The 21,985-nt window shown below is 33.9% G+C and overlaps 2 protein-coding genes across 2 annotated transcripts in view; one reads left to right on the forward strand and one right to left on the reverse strand.

Moving 5' to 3' along the window:
- The window catches only part of LOC139528598 (collagen alpha-5(VI) chain-like), a 60,170-nt gene extending 41,633 nt beyond the window's left edge, over nucleotides 1-18,537 (forward strand). The window contains exons 7-16 of the mRNA XM_071324634.1: nucleotides 10,338-10,475; nucleotides 11,535-11,558; nucleotides 12,356-12,373; nucleotides 12,974-13,408; nucleotides 14,163-14,297; nucleotides 15,291-15,317; nucleotides 15,731-15,926; nucleotides 16,705-16,940; nucleotides 17,155-17,289; nucleotides 18,166-18,537. Coding sequence (XP_071180735.1) covers nucleotides 10,338-10,475; nucleotides 11,535-11,558; nucleotides 12,356-12,373; nucleotides 12,974-13,408; nucleotides 14,163-14,297; nucleotides 15,291-15,317; nucleotides 15,731-15,926; nucleotides 16,705-16,940; nucleotides 17,155-17,289; nucleotides 18,166-18,416 — 1,595 coding nt within the window. The 3' untranslated portion in view covers nucleotides 18,417-18,537. The remainder of the gene's footprint in view (nucleotides 1-10,337; nucleotides 10,476-11,534; nucleotides 11,559-12,355; nucleotides 12,374-12,973; nucleotides 13,409-14,162; nucleotides 14,298-15,290; nucleotides 15,318-15,730; nucleotides 15,927-16,704; nucleotides 16,941-17,154; nucleotides 17,290-18,165) is intronic.
- Nucleotides 18,538-20,237: 1,700 nt separating this feature from the next.
- LOC139528599 (acetylcholine receptor subunit alpha-like) lies at nucleotides 20,238-21,621 on the reverse strand. The gene has a single exon (XM_071324635.1). It carries the CDS (start codon nucleotides 21,548-21,550, stop codon nucleotides 20,363-20,365), a length of 1,188 nt encoding a protein of 395 aa, XP_071180736.1. The 5' UTR covers nucleotides 21,551-21,621; the 3' UTR covers nucleotides 20,238-20,362.
- Nucleotides 21,622-21,985: the final 364 nt, after the last annotated feature.

The raw sequence follows: 21,985 nt of genomic DNA on the forward strand, positions 1-21,985 counted from the left end.
ATGCATATATGTGCATTCACTGTTAAACAAGTTTGAAATGGCTGCCGCTTAGTGGCAATTGGGGGAAGGGTGACATCCGCTATTGCTTGCAATGGCAATTCTAGTTATGGCACCCTCAACGGAGTTGGGGTGACATATTGTTATTCTACGTTTCTTTTTTTCTTATTATTTTTATTCTTTCACACATTTTGTCCACGCTATTTCTCGGAATTGAATGGACCAATGTTGATGGAATTATACCACAATGTGGAACACCATGTGAAGTTGTGCAGCAGACTTTGGCATGTGCAAGATGGCCGCCGTTACCATGGAAACAGAACAAATGTAAAAAATATTTTTTTGGTTTTTGGTGAATAATTTGAATATTCCTGAACTGAAAATCATCAAATTTTTATATATTGTTGGTGTTCACCATATACAGGTTTGAGATAATTTTGGGAATCTTTGGAACTACTATATTGCCATGGAAACTAAATATGTTTAGCATTAAACCCTATGGGGAAAATCTTAAAGTAGTATTTAAACTCTTAATATGGTATATCCAACCATTGAAACTTTAATGGTATGTTCCTTATCATGTGCCAATGTGGTAGGTGTCTTTGGAAATTTGGAAATCGTCACCGTTACCATGGAAACAGCAGAAATGTCCAAAAACTTCAAATTGCTCCAAACTTTCTGAAAATTGACAGACATGTTGAGTGGCACATCAAGAGTTGGTATTCGACTTTGGAATTTTTCAAAATGGCCGCCGTTTCCATGGAAACAACAAAAAATTCAAAATGCTCTAAAATTGATGAAATTTTACAACAATGTTGATAGACATCTGTAGATGCGTTCTTTGACTTTGGAAATTTCAAAATGGCTGCCGCTCGCCTGGCAATGGGGGACCAGGGTGCCATCCGTTATTGCTAGCAATTACAAATCTAGTTAAGTCACCAAAACGGAGTTTTGGGGACTTTATGTTTTTGTTCGGTTTCTTATTATGTCACCCGATCGACAATGTCGGGTGACATATTGCTTTTCTTATGTTTCTTTGTTATTATTATTATTCTTCCACCTTTTTTTGTCCGACAGGTTTTTTGGAGTAAAATGGAACCAATCTTAATGATAATTCACTATAAGGAGGAACACAAAATTTCGGGTTGCAGTAGGGTCTAAGACCATAAAAAATGGCTGCCGTTTCCATGGAAACGGAACAATTGTGAAAAATTCTAGTTTTTGGTTTTGTGAATAATTTAGAGATGCTTAAACTCAGAATCGTCATATTTTATCACAATGTAGGTGCCAGCCATATATTGGTTTTGGATGATATTGACAATCATTGGAACCACTATGTTGCCATGGAAACTACCCCAAAAATTTCAAAAATTTCAAAATGCTCCAAATTTTTTCAAACTTCATTGTAACGATGAGCAACTTTGGTAGATGCGTAATTTGGCGTTGGAATTTCCAAAATGTCTGCCGTTACCATGGAAACAGTGCATAAGTGTCAAAATGCTCTAAAAACCTTAGGGTTTGGTAAATAATTTTGGTATGCTAGAACTTGAAATCATCAAATTTTTACACAATATAGTTGTCCACTATATACAGCTTTTGAATGATTTTGACAATCATTGGAACTCTTCTGTTACCATGGATACAGGACCAAATATTTCAAAAATTTCAAAATGCTCCTAAATTGATCAAACTTAATATGATTGTTGACTGGCAAGTCTGGATCATACTTTTGACTTTGGAATTTCCAAAATGGCCACCGTTGCCATGGAAACTGCAAAAAAGTCAAAAATTCTCTAAATGCTTTGAACTTAAAGAAACTTGATATTATTGTTAACTGGCAAGTACAGATGAGACTTTTGACTTTGAAACTTTCAAAATGGCTGCCGTTGCCATGGAAACAACAAAAATGTGAAATTTTCTAAAATGCTCTGAATGTACTGAAAATTTACAGAAAGATGTATTGCCATGCAAATATGTGCATTCACTGTTAAAAGTTTTTGAAATAGCTGCCGCTTAGTGGCAATGGGGGGAAGGGTGACATCCGCTATTGCTTGCAATGGCAATTCTAGTTATTATTATTATTCTTATTTTTCTTTTTCTAACCCCTTAAACGGTCCTACCATTTTCTTGGAAGGAGTAGAGGATGGAAATTTTATATTTTTTCTGGGTAAGGGTCTGCATCATGGGGGATGCAGAACCCAATGTCCATGATACCAGGGTGTCATCTTGGCATAATTAGGGGGGCTCAAAGATGGGTGGGGTCAATTTTTTTTTACATTTCCTAAATTTTCGGCTGTATGTAGAGTAGATGGAATTATATATTCTCTTATGAATATTTAGAGACATATGTCTGCTTCAACTTGGCACTAATTTTATTTCAGTAGGGGGTCTCCATGGCATAATTTTAGGGGGGTGAATTTTCATGGAATATTCTAGAACATCAATGTTAAATTTGTTCTAGAGACATTTCATGGTATATGATGGTATATAATTATGGAGTTAACAATTTGCAGCAGAAGTGACATTTTGGAATTTTCAAAATGGCCGCCGTAACCATGGAAACAGCAAAAATATGAAAAACATCAAAATGCTTCAAATTTAATGAAACTTAAAACTAATGTTGACTAACTTGTGTAGAATTGATTTTTGAGTTTGGAATTTTCAAAATGGCCGCCGTTACCATGGAAACAGCAAAAATATTTAAAAAATCAAAATGCTTCAAATTTAATGAAACTTATAACAAATGTTGCCTAACTTGTGAAGACGTTAATTTTGAGTTTGGAATTTTCAAAATGGCCGCCGTTGCCATGGAAACAGCAAAAATGTCAAAAAAAAATGTCTTCATATTAAATAAAACTTTACACACACATTATTTGGCATCAATGAAACCGCAGAACAATGATGTGGGGTCCGTTTTGGTGACTTTTGTGTTAGCATCCTAACACAGGATTACTTGTTATGGCACCCTCAACGGAGTTGGGGTGACATATTGTTATTCTACGTTTCTTTTTTTTCTTATTTTTCTTATTCTTCTTCCACACATTTTGTCCGTCGTGTTTCTCGGAATCTTATGGACCAATGTTGATGGAACTTTACTATAATGAGGACCCCCATGTAAAGTTGTGCACCTTGGTATGGAATGGTAAAAGATGGCCGCCGTTTCCATGGAAACAGCAAAAATGCGAAAAAAATCAAAGTGTTCCAAACTGGAAGATACTCCAGAGGAATGGTAACTGGCATGTGCGGATATGCAGTTCGACTTTGGAATTTTCAAAATGGCTGCCGTTACCATGGAAACAGCTAAAATATCAAAAATTCTAACTCTTTCGTTATAAGATCCAACTGGATGAAACTTTATGAAAATGTTCTCTAGTATGCCAAGATGTCAAGACAATATTTGGATAGTTCAAAATGGCCGCCGTTGTCATGGAAACTGGGGCCAAGTTTTGCATTGACCCTATGGAAAAAAGCATAAAAGGAGCATGTTCTCAGAGAGTATTGCACCAAAGTCAATGAAACTATACTGTTATATAACATGATATGTAGCAATGAGATGTCTGCTTTTAGAATTTTGGAATTATCTACTGTAACCATGGTTGCAGCACAAATGTTCAAAATTTCCAAAAAAAAATAAAGTGCTGCAAACTGGATGAAACTTTACAGAAATAGTGGCTGACATGTGTGGAATTGCATTTTGAAGTTGGAATTTCCAAAATGGCCGCCGTAACCATGGAAACAGCAAAATTGTCCAAAATTTCAAAATGCTCCAAACTTAATGAAATTTTACAAAAATGATGACTTACATGTGTAGATGCACTCTTTGACTTTGGAATTTTAAAAATGGCTGCCGCTCGCCTGGCAATGGGGGGACGAGGGTGCCATCCGTTATTGCTAGCAATTACAAATCTAGTTATTTTTATTTTTCTTCCACACATTTTGTCCGCGCAAGTTCTCAGAATTGAACGGACCAATGTTTATGGAACTCAACTATAATGAAGAACCCCACTTGAAGTTGTGCACCTTGCTATGGAATGGTAAAAGATGGCCGCCGTTTCCATGGAAACAGCACAAATGCGAAAAAAATCAAAGTGGTCCAAACTGGAAGTAACTCCACAGGAATGTTCACTGGCATGTGCTGATTTCCAGTTTGACTTTGGAATTTTCAAAATGGCTGCCGTTACCATGGAAACAGCTAAAATATCAAAAATTCTAACTCTTTCGTTATAACATCCAACTGGATGAAACTTTATGAAAATGTTCTCCAGTATGCAAAGATGTCAAGACAATATATGGATAGTTCAAAATGGCCGCCGTTGTCATGGAAACTAGGGCCAAGTTTTGCATTGACCCTATGGAAAAATGCATAAAATCAGCATTTTCTCAGAGAGTAGTGCACCAAAGTCAATGAAACTGTATTGATATATAACATGACATGTGGCAATGAGATGTACGCTTTTAGAATTTTGGAATTATCTACTGTAACCATGGTTGCAGCACAAATGTTCAAAATTTCCAAAAAAAATTAAGTGCTGCAAACTGGATAAAACTTTACAGGAATAGTGACTGACATGTGAGGAGTTGCATTTTGAAGTTGGAATTTCCAAAATGGCTGCCGTAACCATGGAAACAGCAAAATTGTCCAAAATTTCAAAATGCTCCAAACTTAATGAAATTTTACAAAAATGATGACTTGCATGTGTAGATTCACTCTTTGACTTTGAAATTTTCAAAATGGCTGCCGCTCGCCTAGCAATGGGGGGATGAGGGTGCCATCCGTTATTGCTAGCAATTACAAATCTAGTTATTATTCTTATTCTTCTCTTTCTGACCCCTTAAACTGTCCTACCATTTTTTGGGAAGCAGTAGAGGATGGAAACTTTATATTTTTTCTGGGTATGGGTCTGCATCATGGGGGTTGCAGAACCCAATGTCCGTGATACCAGGGTGTCATCTTGGCATAATTAGGGGGGCTCAAAGATGGGTGGGGTCAATTTTTTTTTACATTTCTTAAATTTCCTACTGTATGTAGAGTAGATGGAATAATGATTACTTCTATGAATATTAAGAGACACATGTCTGCTTCAACATGGAACTTTTTTTATTTCAGTAGGGGGTCTCCTGGCATAATTTTAGGGGGGTGAATTTTCATGGAACATTCCAGAACATCAAAGTTAAATTTATTCTAGACACATTTAATGGTATATGATGGTATATAATTATGGAGAGAACAATTTGCAGCAGCACTTTGTCTGTGGAATATTCAAAATGGCCGCCGTTACCATGGAAACAGCAAAAATATGAAAAACTTCAAAATGCTTCAAATTTAATGAAACTTATAACTAATGTTGACTAACTTGTGTAGAATTGACTTTTGAGTTTGGAATTTTCAAAATGGCCGCCGTTACCATGGAAACAGCAAAAATATGAAAAACTTCAAAATGCTTCAAATTTAATGAAACTTATAACTAATGTTGACTAACTTGTGTAGAATTGACTTTTGAGTTTGGAATTTTCAAAATGGCCGCCGTTACCATGGAAACAGCAAAAATATTAAAAAAATCAAAATGCTTCAAATTTAATGAAACTTATAACAAATGTTGCCTAACTTGTGTAGACTTTAATTTTGAGTTTGAAATTTTCAAAATGGCCGCCGTTGCCATGGAAACAGCTAAAATGTCCAAAAAAAATTTAATTCTTCATATTGAATTAAACTTTACACACACATTATTTGGCATCAATGATACCGCAGAACAATGATGTGGGGTCCGTTTTGGTGACTTTTGTGTTAGCATCCTAACACAGGATTACTTGTTATGGCACCCTCAACGGAGTTGGGGTGACGTATTGTTATTCTACGTTTCTTTTTTTTCTTATTATTATTTTTCTTGCAACAAATTTTGTCCAGGTGATTTCTCGAAATCCAATGGGCCAATGTTGATGGAACTCTACTATAGTAAGGACCCCCAGGTGCAGAGTTGCAGGAAGCATGGAATGGTTCAAGATGGCTACCGTTACCATGGAAACAGAACAAATGTGCAAAAATCCAGTTTTTTGTTTTGGTGAACTGTTTGGATATGCTTTATCTCAGAATCATTATATTTTAATACAATGTAGGTGCCCACTATATACAGGTGTTGGATGATTTTGGTGATCATTGGAACCACTATGTTGCCATGGAAACTACACCAAAAATTTCGAAATTCTCAAAATGCTCCAAACTTCAGGAAACTTCACAGTAACGATGAGCAACATTGGAAGATGTGGAATTTGGCGTTGGAATTTCCAAAATAGCTGTTGTTACCTTGGAAACAATGCAAAAAGGTCAAAACTTTGAATTTTCACAGAACATTCCAGAACATCAATGTTAAATTTATTCTAGAGACATTAAATGGTATATGATTATGGAGGGCAAAAAATGCAGCAGGGGTTTGACTTTGGAATATTCAAAACGGCCGCCGTTACCATGGAAACAGCAAAAATATGAAAAACTTCAAAATGCTTCAAATTTAAGGAAACTTATAACAAATGTTGCCTAGCTTATGTAGACTTGACTTTTGAGTTTGGAATTTTCTAAATGGCCGCCGCTCACCTGGCAATAGGGGAAGGGTGCCATCCGTTATTGCTAGCAATTACAAATCTAGTTATGTCACCCTGACGGAGGTCGGGTGACATAGTATGGCACCCTCAACGGAGTTGGGGTGACATATTGTTATTCTACGTTTCTTTTTTTTCTTTTTATTATTATTTTTATTCTTCCACACATTTTGTCCACGCTATTTCTCGTAATTGGTCATACCCATGTTGATGGAACTATACCATAATATGAAGCGCCATGTGGAGTTGTGCAAGAGACATTGGAATGGTAAAAAATGGCCGCCGTTACCATGGAAACAGAACAAATGTGAAAAAAATCAGTTTTTTGTTTTGGTGAACTGTTTGGATAGGCTTGAACTCAGAACCTTTATATTTTAATAAAATGTAGGTGCCCACGGTATACAGGTGTTGGATGATTTTGACACTCATTGGAACTACTATGTTGCCATGGAAACTACACCAAAAATTTCAAAAATATCAAAATGCTCCAAACTCAAGGAAACTTCACAGTAACGATGAGCAACATTGGAAGATATGAAATTTGGCGTTGGAATTTCCAAAATATCTGTTGTTACCATGGAAACAATGCAAAAAGATCAAAACTTTGAATTTTCACAGAACATTCCAGAACATCAATGTTAAATTTACTCTAGAGACATTAAATGGTATATGATTATGGAGGGAAAAAATTTTAGCGGGGGTTTGACTTTGGAATATTCAAAATGGCAGCTGTTACCATGGAAACAGCAAAAATATGAAATACTTCAAAATGCTTTAAATTTAATGAAACTTATAACAAATGTTGCCTAGCTTATGTAGACTTGACTTTTGAGTTTGGAATATTCAAAATGGCCGCCGTTGCCATGGAAACAGCAAACATTTTCTAAATGGCTGCCGCTGGCCTGGCAATGGGGGAAGGGTGCCATCCGCTATTGCTTGCAATGGCAAATCTAGTTGTTATTGTTCCATTCTTTTTTTTATTATGGCACCCTCAACGGAGTTGGGGTGACGTATTGTTATTCTACGTTTCTTTTTTTTCTTATTTTTATTATTCTTCCACACATTTTGTCCATCGTGTTTCTAAGAATTGAGTGATCCAATAATGTTGGCACTATAACATAATGAGGACACCCATGTGAAGTTGTGCATCTGACTCTGGAATTTTTTTTAATGGCCGCCGTTTCCATGGAAACTGCACAATTGTGAAAAAATCTAGATTTTGATTTTGGTGAATTATTACGTTATGCTTAAACTTAGAATCATTATATTTTAATACAATGTAGGTGCCTACTATATACTGGTTTTGGTATGCTTTTGGCAATCATTGGAACTACTATGTTGCCATGGAAACTACACCAAAAATTTCAAAAATATCAAAATGCTCAAAACTTAATGAAACTTCACAGTAACGATGAGCAACATTGGAAGATGTGGAATTTGGCTTTGGAATTTCTAAAATATCTGTTGTTACCATGGAAACAATGCAAAAAGGTAAAAAATTAGAATTTTTCACAGAACATTCCAGAACATCAATGTTAAATTTATTCTAGAGACATGAAACTTTATGAAAATGTTCTCCAGTATGCCAAGATGTCAAGACAATATTTTGATAGTTCAAAATGGCCGCCGTTGTCATGGAAACTAGGGCCAAGTTTTGCATTGACCCTATGGAAAAATGCATAAAATATGCATTTTCTCAGAGAGTAGTGCACCAAAGTTAATGAAACTGTATTGATATATAACATGACATGTGGACATGAGATGTCTGCTTTTAGAATTTTGGAATTATCTACTGTAACCATGGTTGCAGCACAAATGTTCAAAATTTCCAAAAAAAATTATGTGCTGCAAACTGGATGAAACTTTACAGGAATAGTGACTGTCATGTGCGGAGTTGCATTTTGAAGTTGGAATTTCCAAAATGGCCACCGTAACCATGGAAACAGCAAAATTGTCCAAAATTTCAAAATGCTCCAAACTAAATGAAATTTTGCAAAAAGGATAACCTGCAGGTGTAGACGCACTCTTTGACTTTGGAATTTACAAAATGGCTGTCGCTCGCCTGGCAATGGGGGTACGAGGGTGCCATCCGTTATTGCTAGCAATTACAAATCTAGTTTATAATTATTATTCCACACTTTTTTGTCCAGACTATTTCTCGGAATTGCATGGACCAATGATGATGGAACTTTACCATAATGTTAACACCCATGGGTAGATGTGCAATCGGGGGTTGGCACTTTCAAGATGGCTACCGTTGTCATGGAAACAGAAAGAATGTGAAAAATCGGAAAGTGTTCCAAAATGACTGAAACTTTGTGAAAATGTTCCTTGGCATGCAAGGATCTGCCATCCATCTTTGGAATTTTCAAAATGGCTGCCGTTGTCATGGAAACAGAAATAATGTGAAAAATCGGAAAGTCTTCCAAAATGATTGAAACTTTGTCGAAATGTTACTTGGCATGCAAAGACTTGCCATCCATCTTCGCAATTTCCAAAATGGCGGCCGTTGCCATAGAAACTGTCCAAACATAAAAATTTTCGAAATGCTTTAAATTGTCTGAAATTTTGCAAAATAATGTATTGTGAAGTAAATTAAGTTAATTTAAAGATAAACAAAAAAATCGAAATGGGTGCCACTTAGTGGCAATTGGCGGACCAGGGTGACATCCGCTATTGCTCGCAATGGCAATTCTAGTTATTATTCTTATTCTTCTCTTTCTGACCCCTTAAACTGTCCTACCATTTTCTTTAAAGCATTAGAGGATGAAAACTTTATATTTATTCTGGGTATAGGTCTGCATCATGGGGGTTGCAGAACCCAATGTCCGTGATACCAGGGTGTCATCTTGGCATAATTAGGGGGGCTCAAAGATGGGTGGGGTCATTTTTTTTTTACATTTCCTAAATTTTCTGCTGTATATAGAGTAGATGGAACTATAATTTCTTTTATGTATATTTAGAGACACATGTCTGCTTCAATATGGAACTTATTTTATTTCAGTAGGGGGTCTCCTTGGCATAATTTTAGGGGGGTGAATTTTCATAGAACATTCCAGAACATCAATGTTAAATTTATTCTAGGGACATTAAATAGTATATGATTGTATATAATTATGGAGGGAACACATTACAGTGGGGGTTGGACTTTGGAATATTCAAAATGGCCGCCGTAACCATGGAAACAGCAAAAATATGAAAAACTTCAAAATGCTTCAAAATTAATGAAACTTATAACAAATGTTGCTTAACTGATGTAGACTAAACTTTTGAGTTTGGAAATTTCAAAATGGCCGCCGTTGCCATGGAAACAGCAAAAATGTCCAAAAATTTCAAAATGCTTCAAAATTGATGGAACGTTAAACAAATGTTGCCTACCATATGTAGACTTTACTTTTGACTTTAAAATTTTAAAAATGGCCGCCGTAACCATGGAAACGGCAAAAATAACAAAAATATAAACATTATTTGAATTTAATGAAACTTTACACACAGGTTATGTGGCATCATTGATACCGTAGAACAATGATTTGGGGGCCGTTTTGGTGACTTTTGTGTTAGCATCCTAACACAGGATTACTAGTTGTTTTTGTTGTTGTGTTGTTGTTTCTTTTCTGTTGCTGTATGAATGTTAGAAAGACAAAGAAGTATGTATCCAAAAATTATGATTATATATCGCTTTAAAGTAGAATATATGCATTTTAGTGTGTACAATAACACTGTATTTTGTTTATATACGTATGCAGGGGTTGGAGAAAATAAAACTGATAAGATGTTAGAAGAATTAAAAAGCATTGCAACTTCACCCGACCATTTTTTCGAAGTTGACAATTTGGACCGACTTGTTGATATAAGGAAGAACTTTGTTGATGTTTTATGTGAAGGTATTTATCTTATTAAAAGTATTCTGAAATTGCATTTAATTTGATATACGTATACCACATGCAAATGATAAAAAGTACTTCGAATTTACATAATACTATAAATAGAGCATTTGCATTAATCAAGTATTTACTGGCGTATCCGTATCGACGTATCGTATAACACGTATATAAAGAAAAGATAAATTAAGTCAAGTGAGTCCCGATGAAAATATTATATGATGCATTAAATTTTAATTGAGATCGGGGTAAAATCATTATTGTAAACAAATCTGTTCGATACGTATAGGTCGATCCGTGCACGTATCCTGATACGTGAATAATGCAAATACTCTAATGGAAATACGAAAATGTCAAACACAAAAGATCCGTGATTTTTGTTTTATACATACACTATAAAAAACACTGATGCAAGTTATAGATCAACAGAAAATTTTGCATACATTTTCCCAAACTGGAAATTTTTAATCGACCGTCACCTTGTTTTGTTTAAGGTCTCGACCCTCCCCTAACCTGAGACAGTGGCGTTACAACACAATATAATTTCAAACTTTAAAATAAGTCAGCTTAGCTCAGCAGATCGGTACAAAGCAGAAAAACAAACCGGGCGATTTAGTTCGAGTGATGAATTTACACATAATGTATAAATATTTTATCTATAGTCTGGAGATTGGCGGAAAAGGACTTGAACATACGTGTACTTATTTGTATTGTTTGTGGGCTATTGATTACTGACATTTTTCAGTTTATATATTATATCTAGAGCAAAGTTTCAAATTTAACAAAGACGAATTGTTGGGGATAGCAAGTTTTTATTAAATCTTCTCGAATACATGTACTTCCAATTTGGATTTTTTTTCGGCATTAAATGAAATAGAACCGATATTTTTTTACATTAACTCAATTGCATGTGTTCTGTGATGTCCATTGCAAACTTAAGGACAGGTATGATCAAATAGTAAAATCCTGAAACTGATCATGATCAGAACGATACGTATCTATTTATCTTACGTTTCATAAACAAGTATTTACATATATTTAAAGAATTTATAATGCTTTCAGATGCAGTAGACACAGACGAAGAAAGTGAGTATAAAATAAAATACAAAACGCAAACTTTGATAGTAGTTAGTTAGAATTGAATCGTCTGATTTCGGCGAATTTCAACGATCCGAACAGCATACAAATATATGTATTAATTAACTATGATATTCGATCAATCACAAACAAAGAGTTTTATGAATAATAGGTAATCACGAGGTTAACATTGACAAAACAATACTCCAACAATATAAGAGAGACTCGTGGTAAACAGCTGACCGCAACAACAGGCACAATACCTATATAAAGGCAACAGTAGTATACCGCTGTTCAAAACTCATAAATCTATGGACAAAAAACAAAATCGGGGTAACAAACTAAAACTGAGGGAAACGCATTAAATATAAGAGGAGAACAACGACACAATATTAAAATGTAACACACACAGAAACGGACTAAGTATTAGACAAAATCTTATGAGAATAACAAATATAACATCAAAACCAAATACATGAATTTGGGATAGATAAGCATGATAAGTACCGTGCCATGTCTTATAGTAATGTGAATTCACACTCAAAAATAAGAGAAAACAAACGACATAACGGAAACAGGTATATGTCTGTATTACTTTACTCTCTCTCATGGAGCTTGCCTTCATTTTAACATTCGCTACCTAAATTGACTGCCTAAACCTTCTTAACTTTTATCTAAGTTTATATTCTTCACTTCTTCATGGTTTCAAAAAATCACTCTTTTTATCGGAATCTATAGGTAGTTGTGTGACTAAAAGTGCGCTAAATTTAAATTAACATTTGAACTTTCTATTATTTTTTTTTCAGAGCCACAAAAAAATGAAGGTTTGTATGTTATAATAAACAGTATAAATTGTTCAAATGTTATATTTGAAAGAAAGTGAAAAAAAAAATACTCTTGTGGTATATGCAATGTAATAACTACATTCTAATATTTGCGATGCACGAAACAATTTCACAAAAATCAGGCCGTTGGTTTTCTCGTTTCAATCGTTTCGTTTTATAGGCTTCTACACAGTTTTGACTTTGCTCATTGTTGACTTACAAACCACATTTAAACGAAACATCTACCGAACGTTACCAGAAACATAATACACTAAAAGTTTATTTATGAGTCCGTTTAAAAATAGATCTTCATTTACCCTTGTTTATGAGGACGAATATACTGTTTCGGTAGCTCGTTTGGTGTTGATTATTGTACAAGTAATCAGACTTTTTACAACCATAATCTTCTGATCTGACCTAATAATGTAGAGTCGAAATAAAGTTTTTTTTTAGTAAATTTATAAATTAAAGGAACATATATTAAAGAAATCGAAATTAAGTTTCCCCCGGCTTGTGTATTTTATAACTTGATAACATATTTATTATAGAGTGCAAGGAAACCATTGCAGACATCATGATTTTACTTCCTATTTATTTTAGAGTGTAAGGAATCCATTGCAGACATCATGTTTTTACTTGACGGATCTACAAGTATCAACAACAAAGAGACCTTTGACAAAGAACTTGATTTTATAATCAGCGTCATAGACGAGATGGACATCGGTCAAACCAAAACACAGATTGCCCTTATGCAGTTTGCTAGTGGTACTAAAATAGAATTTCTTTTCAATGAGCATGACAACAAGGCAGACCTAGCAGCTGCTATACGAAGTGCCAGATGGATGCAGGGTAACACATATCTAAATCTTGCACTTGATAAAATTGTACAAGTATCGACGAAAGAAAATGGCTTCAGAGATAATGTCCCTCACATATTAGTACTCATCTCAGATGGTGTATCTACAAGACGTTCTTATACAATGAAGGCGATAGAGAGATTGAGGGAGAAAACAGATTATGTTGTTTTCGGAATAGGTGAGTAAATGTAATATGGATATCTCTCTTTCTCCTTGCTGGAATGTGGGGTCGTTGAAGTTCATTAGAAAATGTTTGAAATAATAGTTGTTGGTTTATTTAACCAGACTCTGCTTTTAAACTAAAACCGTCTAACAATTTTTAATAACTTTCATATAGATTAACCATGATCAAGAATACTTTTTGATATCCCCTTCATTAACGTATCGTCAATTGTGCCTTTGTAAAGCGATGAAACACGCAACACTGTAATCGAATGCATAAGACACTATGTGAAAACAAGCCAGATGTTTTCTATTTGAATTTGTTCTAAAGGTGATTTTTTTTTATTTGAATAAACGTTGTGGAATATGTTCGATGTTGAAAGCCGTACAAAGAGCTCATATACCTGTTTTTCTTCTCGTCATTTGGGCTCTCGTGGATTTATGCATTATCTGGCAATTGTACCAATAGTTATGTTTGGTCTTATTTATTTATTAAAAGTGGGAGAAGAGGGTAGTACGATGTCCCTTAAATCCTCATCGGAAAATAGGTATAAATTTAAAGCTAAACTTTTATCAAACAGAACTTCCACCTCAATTTCACAATCATGGAGGGAGAGCGTGAATAAATGAGTAATCTTGTAATAAACCAATAGGCTCCAAACAGTTTCTATGACAATTTCCCCAGACACACAATGTGAATTCTTATAATGTAGCAAGGGGTGTTATACTGGAGTTTTTATTCATCAGATTAATACTAATTGATATTGTAGGTGTCGGAATGTATCTTAATATGGACGAGTTATCTAAGCTAGTTTCCAAACCAGTACCAGACCATCAATTTCATGTTGACAATCAAGATTCCCTACCACTCATCAGAAGTCAACTTACTACAAGGCTCTGCGCAGGTCAGTACACTTTTAATGTTATCTTTTGGTCCTTTGCGATCTTCAATTTTGTAGTTGTTATGGCTTTCAAACTTTTTACATCTGAGCATAGTTTTGTGTGGACGTAGGGCGCGTCTGGCGTATAAAAATATTTTTCAACCTGTTACCTTTTGATGGCTATTATTCGTTTGTTTCTCTATCCTATATATTTCTCACCTTTATCTGTTTATTTATTGTAACCCTGTCGTGTTGTCATTTTAATGTTATGATTAACACTGCCATTAAAGCGGGAGGTTTTACATGTCACAAAACCAGGTATACCCTGTACCAAGTCAGGAAAATGACCATTGTTACATTATAGTTCGTTTCTGTGTGTGTTACATTTCGGTGGTGTGTCTCTGTTGTGTCGTAGTTCTCTTATATTTGATACGTTTCCCTCAGTTTTAGTTTGTAACCCGGATTTGTTTTTTCTCTATCGATTTATGAACTTTGAACAGCGGTATACTACTGTTGCTTTTATTTATCTAAATTAGGAATAGGGTTCATGTCAAGTGACAGCAACCTAGCAATTTAAAAGACATCTGTTACAATTCTAAACGTAATTCTAGTAGTAGGTATCATTTACAGTAAAAACAGGCACCTAGTTGATGCGATTATAGACTAGAAAAACCTGTTCAACATGTCTAACTTTTGATTAAGTGTTCAGGGATTTTTTTTCAATCCCTATATTTCACCTTGGGTTTTTGCGGGGGTTCCCATACTTATTAACTTTTCTTCTTCGTAATAGCATTAAGGAAAATGATATTGCTAATATCACTTCTAGAGATATCTTTCATAACACTAAAGGTCTATCAGTTTGTGCAAAATGTCAAATTCATCTTCCTTTAAGTTATAACAAGTCTAGTTTAACTGAGGTAAAAGCGCAACATATAGTACCATGATCCTCATGGTGCATGCATAGTTACTGTATATAAAATATTGTGCAATATATATGGGTTTTGTTTTTGCTTGTAGCTGATGAACCAAAACCAGCGCCAGAAGGTGAGTACTAAAGTTATAATAGACTCTTTCATGTCTTTACAACTGATTCTCAAAAATTGATTGTTTTAAGTCACAAGCGCAATAATTCATATTTGGGATATGCAGGAAGTATGAAAACACTTCTACATGTTTTGGCGTATATGTAATAAGATATTGCAACTTGTATTACACCAAATTTGACTACATTAATGCAGACACAAGCTATTTTTAAAGCAACGGTTAATGAACAATGTTTTCCTTAATTTATTATAAATGAATATGAAATTAGTTATTTAATCTTTTTATATATTTTAGCACCCAATTATAATTCTGTATTCTTCTTTTTTTTTGGTTCTAGCTTTTAAATTTGTTTGCAAATTATTTTATATTCTGTAAACCTCAATTAGACCCTCTTATCTGTGTTTATCTTGTAGTTTGTATTGACAAAAAGGCAGATATCATTTTCATTGCTGACGCATCTACAAGTATTGGTATAACAGACTTTGGAAAGCTTAAAAGTTTTATGAAGAAAGTTATAAGTAATTTTGAAATCGGTACAGACAAGATACAGATTGGACTTGTCACATTCTCAAACTCATCAAAAACGGAATTTCCCCTGAAAGCATACAGGTATTATATTTTACATTGTTTAAACATAAAAACCATGCAGTGGCATTAGCCAGGGCTAGTTTTAAATAGAGTTATATACAAAAACTAAGCTCGTAAAATTAAAGTGACTATGTTTCCGATAAAAAGTTGATTGTGAAATAATATTCCAAAATAAAAAGTAAGAAAACTTATCAAGGACAACAGCTATGTAAGTAATTCCGTGACAACAACTGTTATTCTATGAATATAAATCCGCAATTTTCGGTCGACAAACTATATTGATTGGCTGTTATGTGGTTAACACCACTTTCAGCACTATTGTGGTATTTCGTAGTGGTAAGTTTTTATCGGTGGAGGAAGCCAAAATACCCGGAAAGATCCACCGACCTCTGGTAGGAAAAACCCATTATCTTAGTCAATTTAGATTAGATTCAAGTGCACCTGCCACGTGTGGAATTCGAACTCAAAACATCGGTGTTGACAGGCTTAATGGTACAGACGTTGGACTACTTAGACCATCGATGATCATGGTCAGCTAAACAAACAACTGCTTTAATTCAAATATTGAATTGTTACATACTTTTCATAATTCAAAATTAGTGTGAAAAGGTTCTATATTTTCGAACTTTACAAAGAAAGAAAACCTCTATTTGAAAAATGTACCAATACTCTAATTGCCGAAACATATTCTCATTAAGATATTGGCAGTTTTTGTGCTAGAAGATTGAAATCAAAATAACTCGCATTAAGGTGGCAAATATTGCTTTTCGTTATATTATATTCATTTTCTATACAACAGCTCAAGTGATGAGCTAGACAAGGCGATAGATGGTGTCCATTATACCCAAGGTTTGACCTTCACACATTTGGCATTGGAGGAGGTGTTGAAACATGGTTTTACGGCACAAGCAGGTGCACGTGATGATGTCCCACGTATTGTTGTGATTGTAACTGATGGCTGGTCTAGAGACCCTACGAACACACTTATAAATGCACAAAAGGCAAAGGACGCAGGAATAATCATGTTTTCAATAGGTAATAATACGTTCTTGCATTGTTTTCTCCGATTTTTTTTTTATCTTATTAAACATTTTAAAATCTAGGAATGTAAAGATGATAAAATCAAGATATCAATAAGTATAACAATATTGATATTGTCAAAATTACTAAACAACTGTGTTATTACTTTAATTGATTAGGTTGTTTTAATTGAAGTGAACATAAATCACACATGTTTCTATGGTTTTAGGTGTAGGTAACTATCTGGATGAAGATGAACTGAAAGCCATGTCTTCGGATCCAGTAGAAATACATTCCTTCATGGTGGAAGATTATAGCGCATTAGAAAGTATTCAGAACTCTGTGGCCTCCAAAGTCTGCACGGGTATTTTTTTTTTACAAGACAATATTATATAAAAGATATGAACTGCAATATAAACTTTAAACTCGTACGCGCTGTTCCATTGCACTATGAGGGGCAAATAACAGCCTCACAGGATGTGGTTAAAAACTAAAATTGTTTGTTTGAAATTTTGCTGTAGCTTTAAAATTTGCATAGGACATTTTTTCACTAATCATACAGCTTAAAGTATCAGGCAATTCGTAACTTAAAAACGTATGAGTAAACATAGCTATGTTGGCATCAAGAGTTAATAAAACATCCTGTGTTGACAAGACAGAATAGATAAATAAATATATTCATGTGCCCTAAACCAAGACGACCAAACTGTACATATACATGTACTAGAATAAAATCATTAAAGATACCAGGTTTATCATTTGTTACTCCAACTGTGCACGTTTCGTATACATAAGACATATCAATGGCACTCCATTCAAAACTGTTTGAGTGCGAAATAAGGGCGAAACTCAAAAACAAAGGTTGAAAAGCATTACAAACCGAAACGAACAAAGTGTTGTGCAAAATACAGATAAGACAATCTAAGACTTGGGAAGACAGAAACTAAGTATTTTGTATATTTCAACATTTTATAAAATGTAAATCTTTAGGGAAAGCATTATCAAATATACTCAAGTTCGTGTCAACACAAAAGTGCGCACATACTATTTCTGTATTTGAGTATGAAAAGCAAACGTTAGACAATATATAGGATGATAATTATTTCTAATATCTAAAACAAAACAACAGATAAGGCACTGAAAACTATCGAAAAAGTTAACCTGGTTTGGTAATTATCATTTTATTTTTGCATTATACACATTATCAAATGAGAAAATGAAAAGAATTCTTATATTTTAGTGAACTCATCAGTAAGGCCTGTACAGCCACTTATTGACCCGGACAGAATAAACAGTATATTTGGACCTAAAAGGAAATCCTTTAAGAATCAAAACGAAGAAAAGGAATTGAAAAACGAAATTGAACATCTTGATGAAAGAAAAAACGATAGGAGAAATAACTTAGCAAGTAGAAAGGAAAATTTAGATCAGGAAGATATATTGTCTTTTTTGGAGAAGGCACTTAAAAGACGACTTGACAGGCAAAACTAAACTTTAATAACGTAGGATGAAACATTAGATATATCAGTCGAATAATGCACACAGTACTCGCTTTTAGAATCTTATTGTTATAATGTACATTTCCATATACATTTATAAACCTTAGTCTGTCGTCATATTTTATTACTGAAATCATAGTGTTTTTTGTCTGAATTTCAATTCAATTTAAGATTTTTGTCATTATGTTTGTAAATTTTGTTTAATTGTATATAACTTTGTGTCTATTTTTACATCGGCATATCTCCTGTAGACAATTAGTTGGCATAGTAAATTTGTATGAATTTTAATAAAATGTAAAAAAATATGTGGATATGTATGATTGGCTTTGTCATGCAATTATGAAAAAAACAACACGCTATGAAGCGCTTTGTTGGATTTACCTTCATCAGGAACAATCTTAGCTGAGTATTTGAAAACCAATGATGTGTGAAAATCGAAACAGTTGTAGTTCTCTATTACCAAAACATGAGTTTGTCTAATGGGTCTCGACGGAAGAACGATAAATATATTTGATAACAGCACCGGAATTTTCGATAGAACGGTCATCGAAACTAGATGTAAACGAAGCTTATAGTGAAATCTGGCATTGTTGTCGGTGTATTGGCAGGTTGGAATCGACTGGTAACTGGTACCTATAAATTACGAAACTCCATTTTCCTTAGCAAGCAGTCTGTTTCACACTATCAGCCTAACGTTCTTAGAGAGAGAAAAAATATGCACACAAGGACAAAATATTAGTTAATTTTTGAAACCCTTTATTTAATTATATTTCCTATTTTTAAATTGATAAATTACTTTTCAAATATTTATTTATTTACCCTTCCCCTATATAACGTTAGGCAGTTAACAATCGGAATTGTAAACAATATAATAATCTGATTATTTAAACTTTGATCCTAATCACAACAGAAGTTTCTTTGACAATCGTGAATTAGTACTTTTAATAACAGTTACTGTATAAAGGAGTAAAATGAAGTAAGTACAAATATTGATAAAGAAAAGATTATCTATCTCATGTAACTAAGGATTTTCTTATCCCAGGAGTAGATTACCTTAGCCGTATTTGGCACAACTTTTTTGAATTTTGGATCGCCAATGCTCTTCAACTTTGTATTTGTTTGGTTTATAACTTTTTTTGATACGAGCGTCACTGATGAGTCTTATGCAGACGAAACGCGCGTCTGGCGTACTAAATTATAATCCTGGTACCTTTGATAACTATTTTAAAACATACAAATTAAGCAAAATCTCAAACACCCTGAATGTCCAAACGTTATGTTTGATTATAATCATGTTTTTGAAATGGTGCATCACAGAAAAATCTTAAGAAACAAAAGATGCATTTTGACATATTTATTTGAAAATGTTTGTTATATACACATACATTTATGCTGTTTGCCAAAATTCGTATTTTCAAAATCAATTTGTTCTACTTATATACATATAAAAAATTAAGGTAACAGTAAAAATGTAAAAAAAAGTTTTGAGTTTACACAAATTGTATCCGAAACTGTATTTGTTTTACCAAACGTTAATGACTATTTTATGAAACTGCAATTATTTCGGATTAGTCATAAAGTTTACATGATAGCTTCTCTCTTTACATAACAAGTCCAGACATTCTCACATTACAATTTAACAACACGTATATCAATATAACAAACAAACAAATCAACAATTGTATGACTTCGTGTTTACATAAAGGAAAATATTGTAGCAACTATGTCTTTGAAATTATACGTTTAGCTATAATGAAATTCATAAGTTGAAACTCTTAGTATGATTAAATGCAGAATAAAAACTCCTGATAAAACCCAAAACTGATTTCAATGCCATAAAATAGATTTCATAATACAGTAGTATTAAAACGATACTTAATCTTTTAACCGTAAGTGAAAACATTTGTAGTTTTCTCTCTATTCCTACTTGCCGTTTCCCTAAACTGATATGACAAAATAGAAATAAGCGAATTCTGCGAGAATAACGATTGAGAATGTAACCAGGAGAACTTTATTTACCATTCTTGCAATCTTCTTCCAAGTCGATTTCTTTTCGATTTCAAAATGTTTCTCCAGCGGTTGGACCATGTTTTCCTTAGATTTCCTCCGATTTGTTATCCAGTCAATCCATTTTGGAGTTGAGTGTGTTTCATCCTCTTTTCTGTAAATGTAATGAATAAACAAAACACATACCGTTATAACTGTACTAAACACTAACTGCAGGAGCAAAAACGTGTTGAAATGAGATAACTTGTCGGTGGCCGGAAGTTCATCTGTAACCATCGTCATAAATACGGTAAATGTCAGCAGCATTGTCACAGAAAAGGCAACTCTGTCCGAAGAGTCAAGCGGAAGTAGAAACACCAGCAGGTTGGCTAGACTTATTATGTATACCGGAACTACCAGGTTCATCATCATAAATAGAGGTTTTCGCTCCAGCTTGATAATGTATGTCAGCTGTGACCACATGAGATCCGCATGTAGTGGTTCTGACGACAAGGAAGTTTCTTTAATCTTAAATTCTGAATGCATACTTGTAGCGTTCATGTTTACGCCCTTACTTTTAGACATTAGTTGTATATCTCTAATTGGTTCAAGGGCGTCTAGTTGAACTACACAATCATGAACGTCAAAAGGAAATTTGCTGACATCACTGTTACAACTGGTCTCCCAAACACCAGAACTAGAAATACTGGCAGCTCCGTTTTCCATGTATGTAACATAAATCATTTTGCTGTCAAAATAATTGTCAAATTTGTACAGAGAATGATATGAAATGCTGTTTCCAATGACAATCTTTGGGACCCACACATCGTGTATTGAAAGTTGTACCATATCAATGTTACCATGGTCACTTTTATTCCACATAATCATTTCATCCCACCATCTTAGTATGAATTTTCCCTGGAAAACGAAGACACCAGATTTTTCATCATAGTCTATGACTGCGTGTATATTGAACTCGACATTGACATCTACGACATCAGCACTTAACTGTCTTGGTTTAACATGCCTAGTATAATTTGAAAGAGCACTATCGTGAAGTCGTCTTGCAAACTGATAGTTCATACTACTACATTGACTGACAATAGCAATCAAAATCAACAAACTATGAAAAACCTTCATTTTGAAAGCAATGCTCTACTGAAATGACAAATCAAACAAAACTACAGTCACAGAGAGTTAATAAATTTTATTTTCCTACTAACATAACGGAAACCTTCTTAAATAGTGACAGAAATATCACGTGATGTTTGTCGAAATAGAAAGCTGTATTAATTATACAATGACGTTTTTATTTGTTTAATCTTGATGAGAATTGATTACTCAAAATAATGAAAAGGAAAATAAGGTAGATATTCATTAGACGATCAAGTCCAGAATATGTATAACATTCTATTTAAAAGTTATTACTGTATTCTAATAAGGTTATCAACATATTTATCTAACTATTGATTTGAAACTCAAAAAATCGAATGCAAATACAGTGTAATTATCAGAATCTCTAAGTGTTCTATTGTTAACGTGTAATTAGATAATGAAGCTACAATGTCATCAATT

The sequence above is a fragment of the Mytilus edulis genome, chromosome 6, assembly GCF_963676685.1.
Source record: "Mytilus edulis chromosome 6, xbMytEdul2.2, whole genome shotgun sequence".
NCBI classification, from domain to species: domain Eukaryota; kingdom Metazoa; phylum Mollusca; class Bivalvia; order Mytilida; family Mytilidae; genus Mytilus; species Mytilus edulis.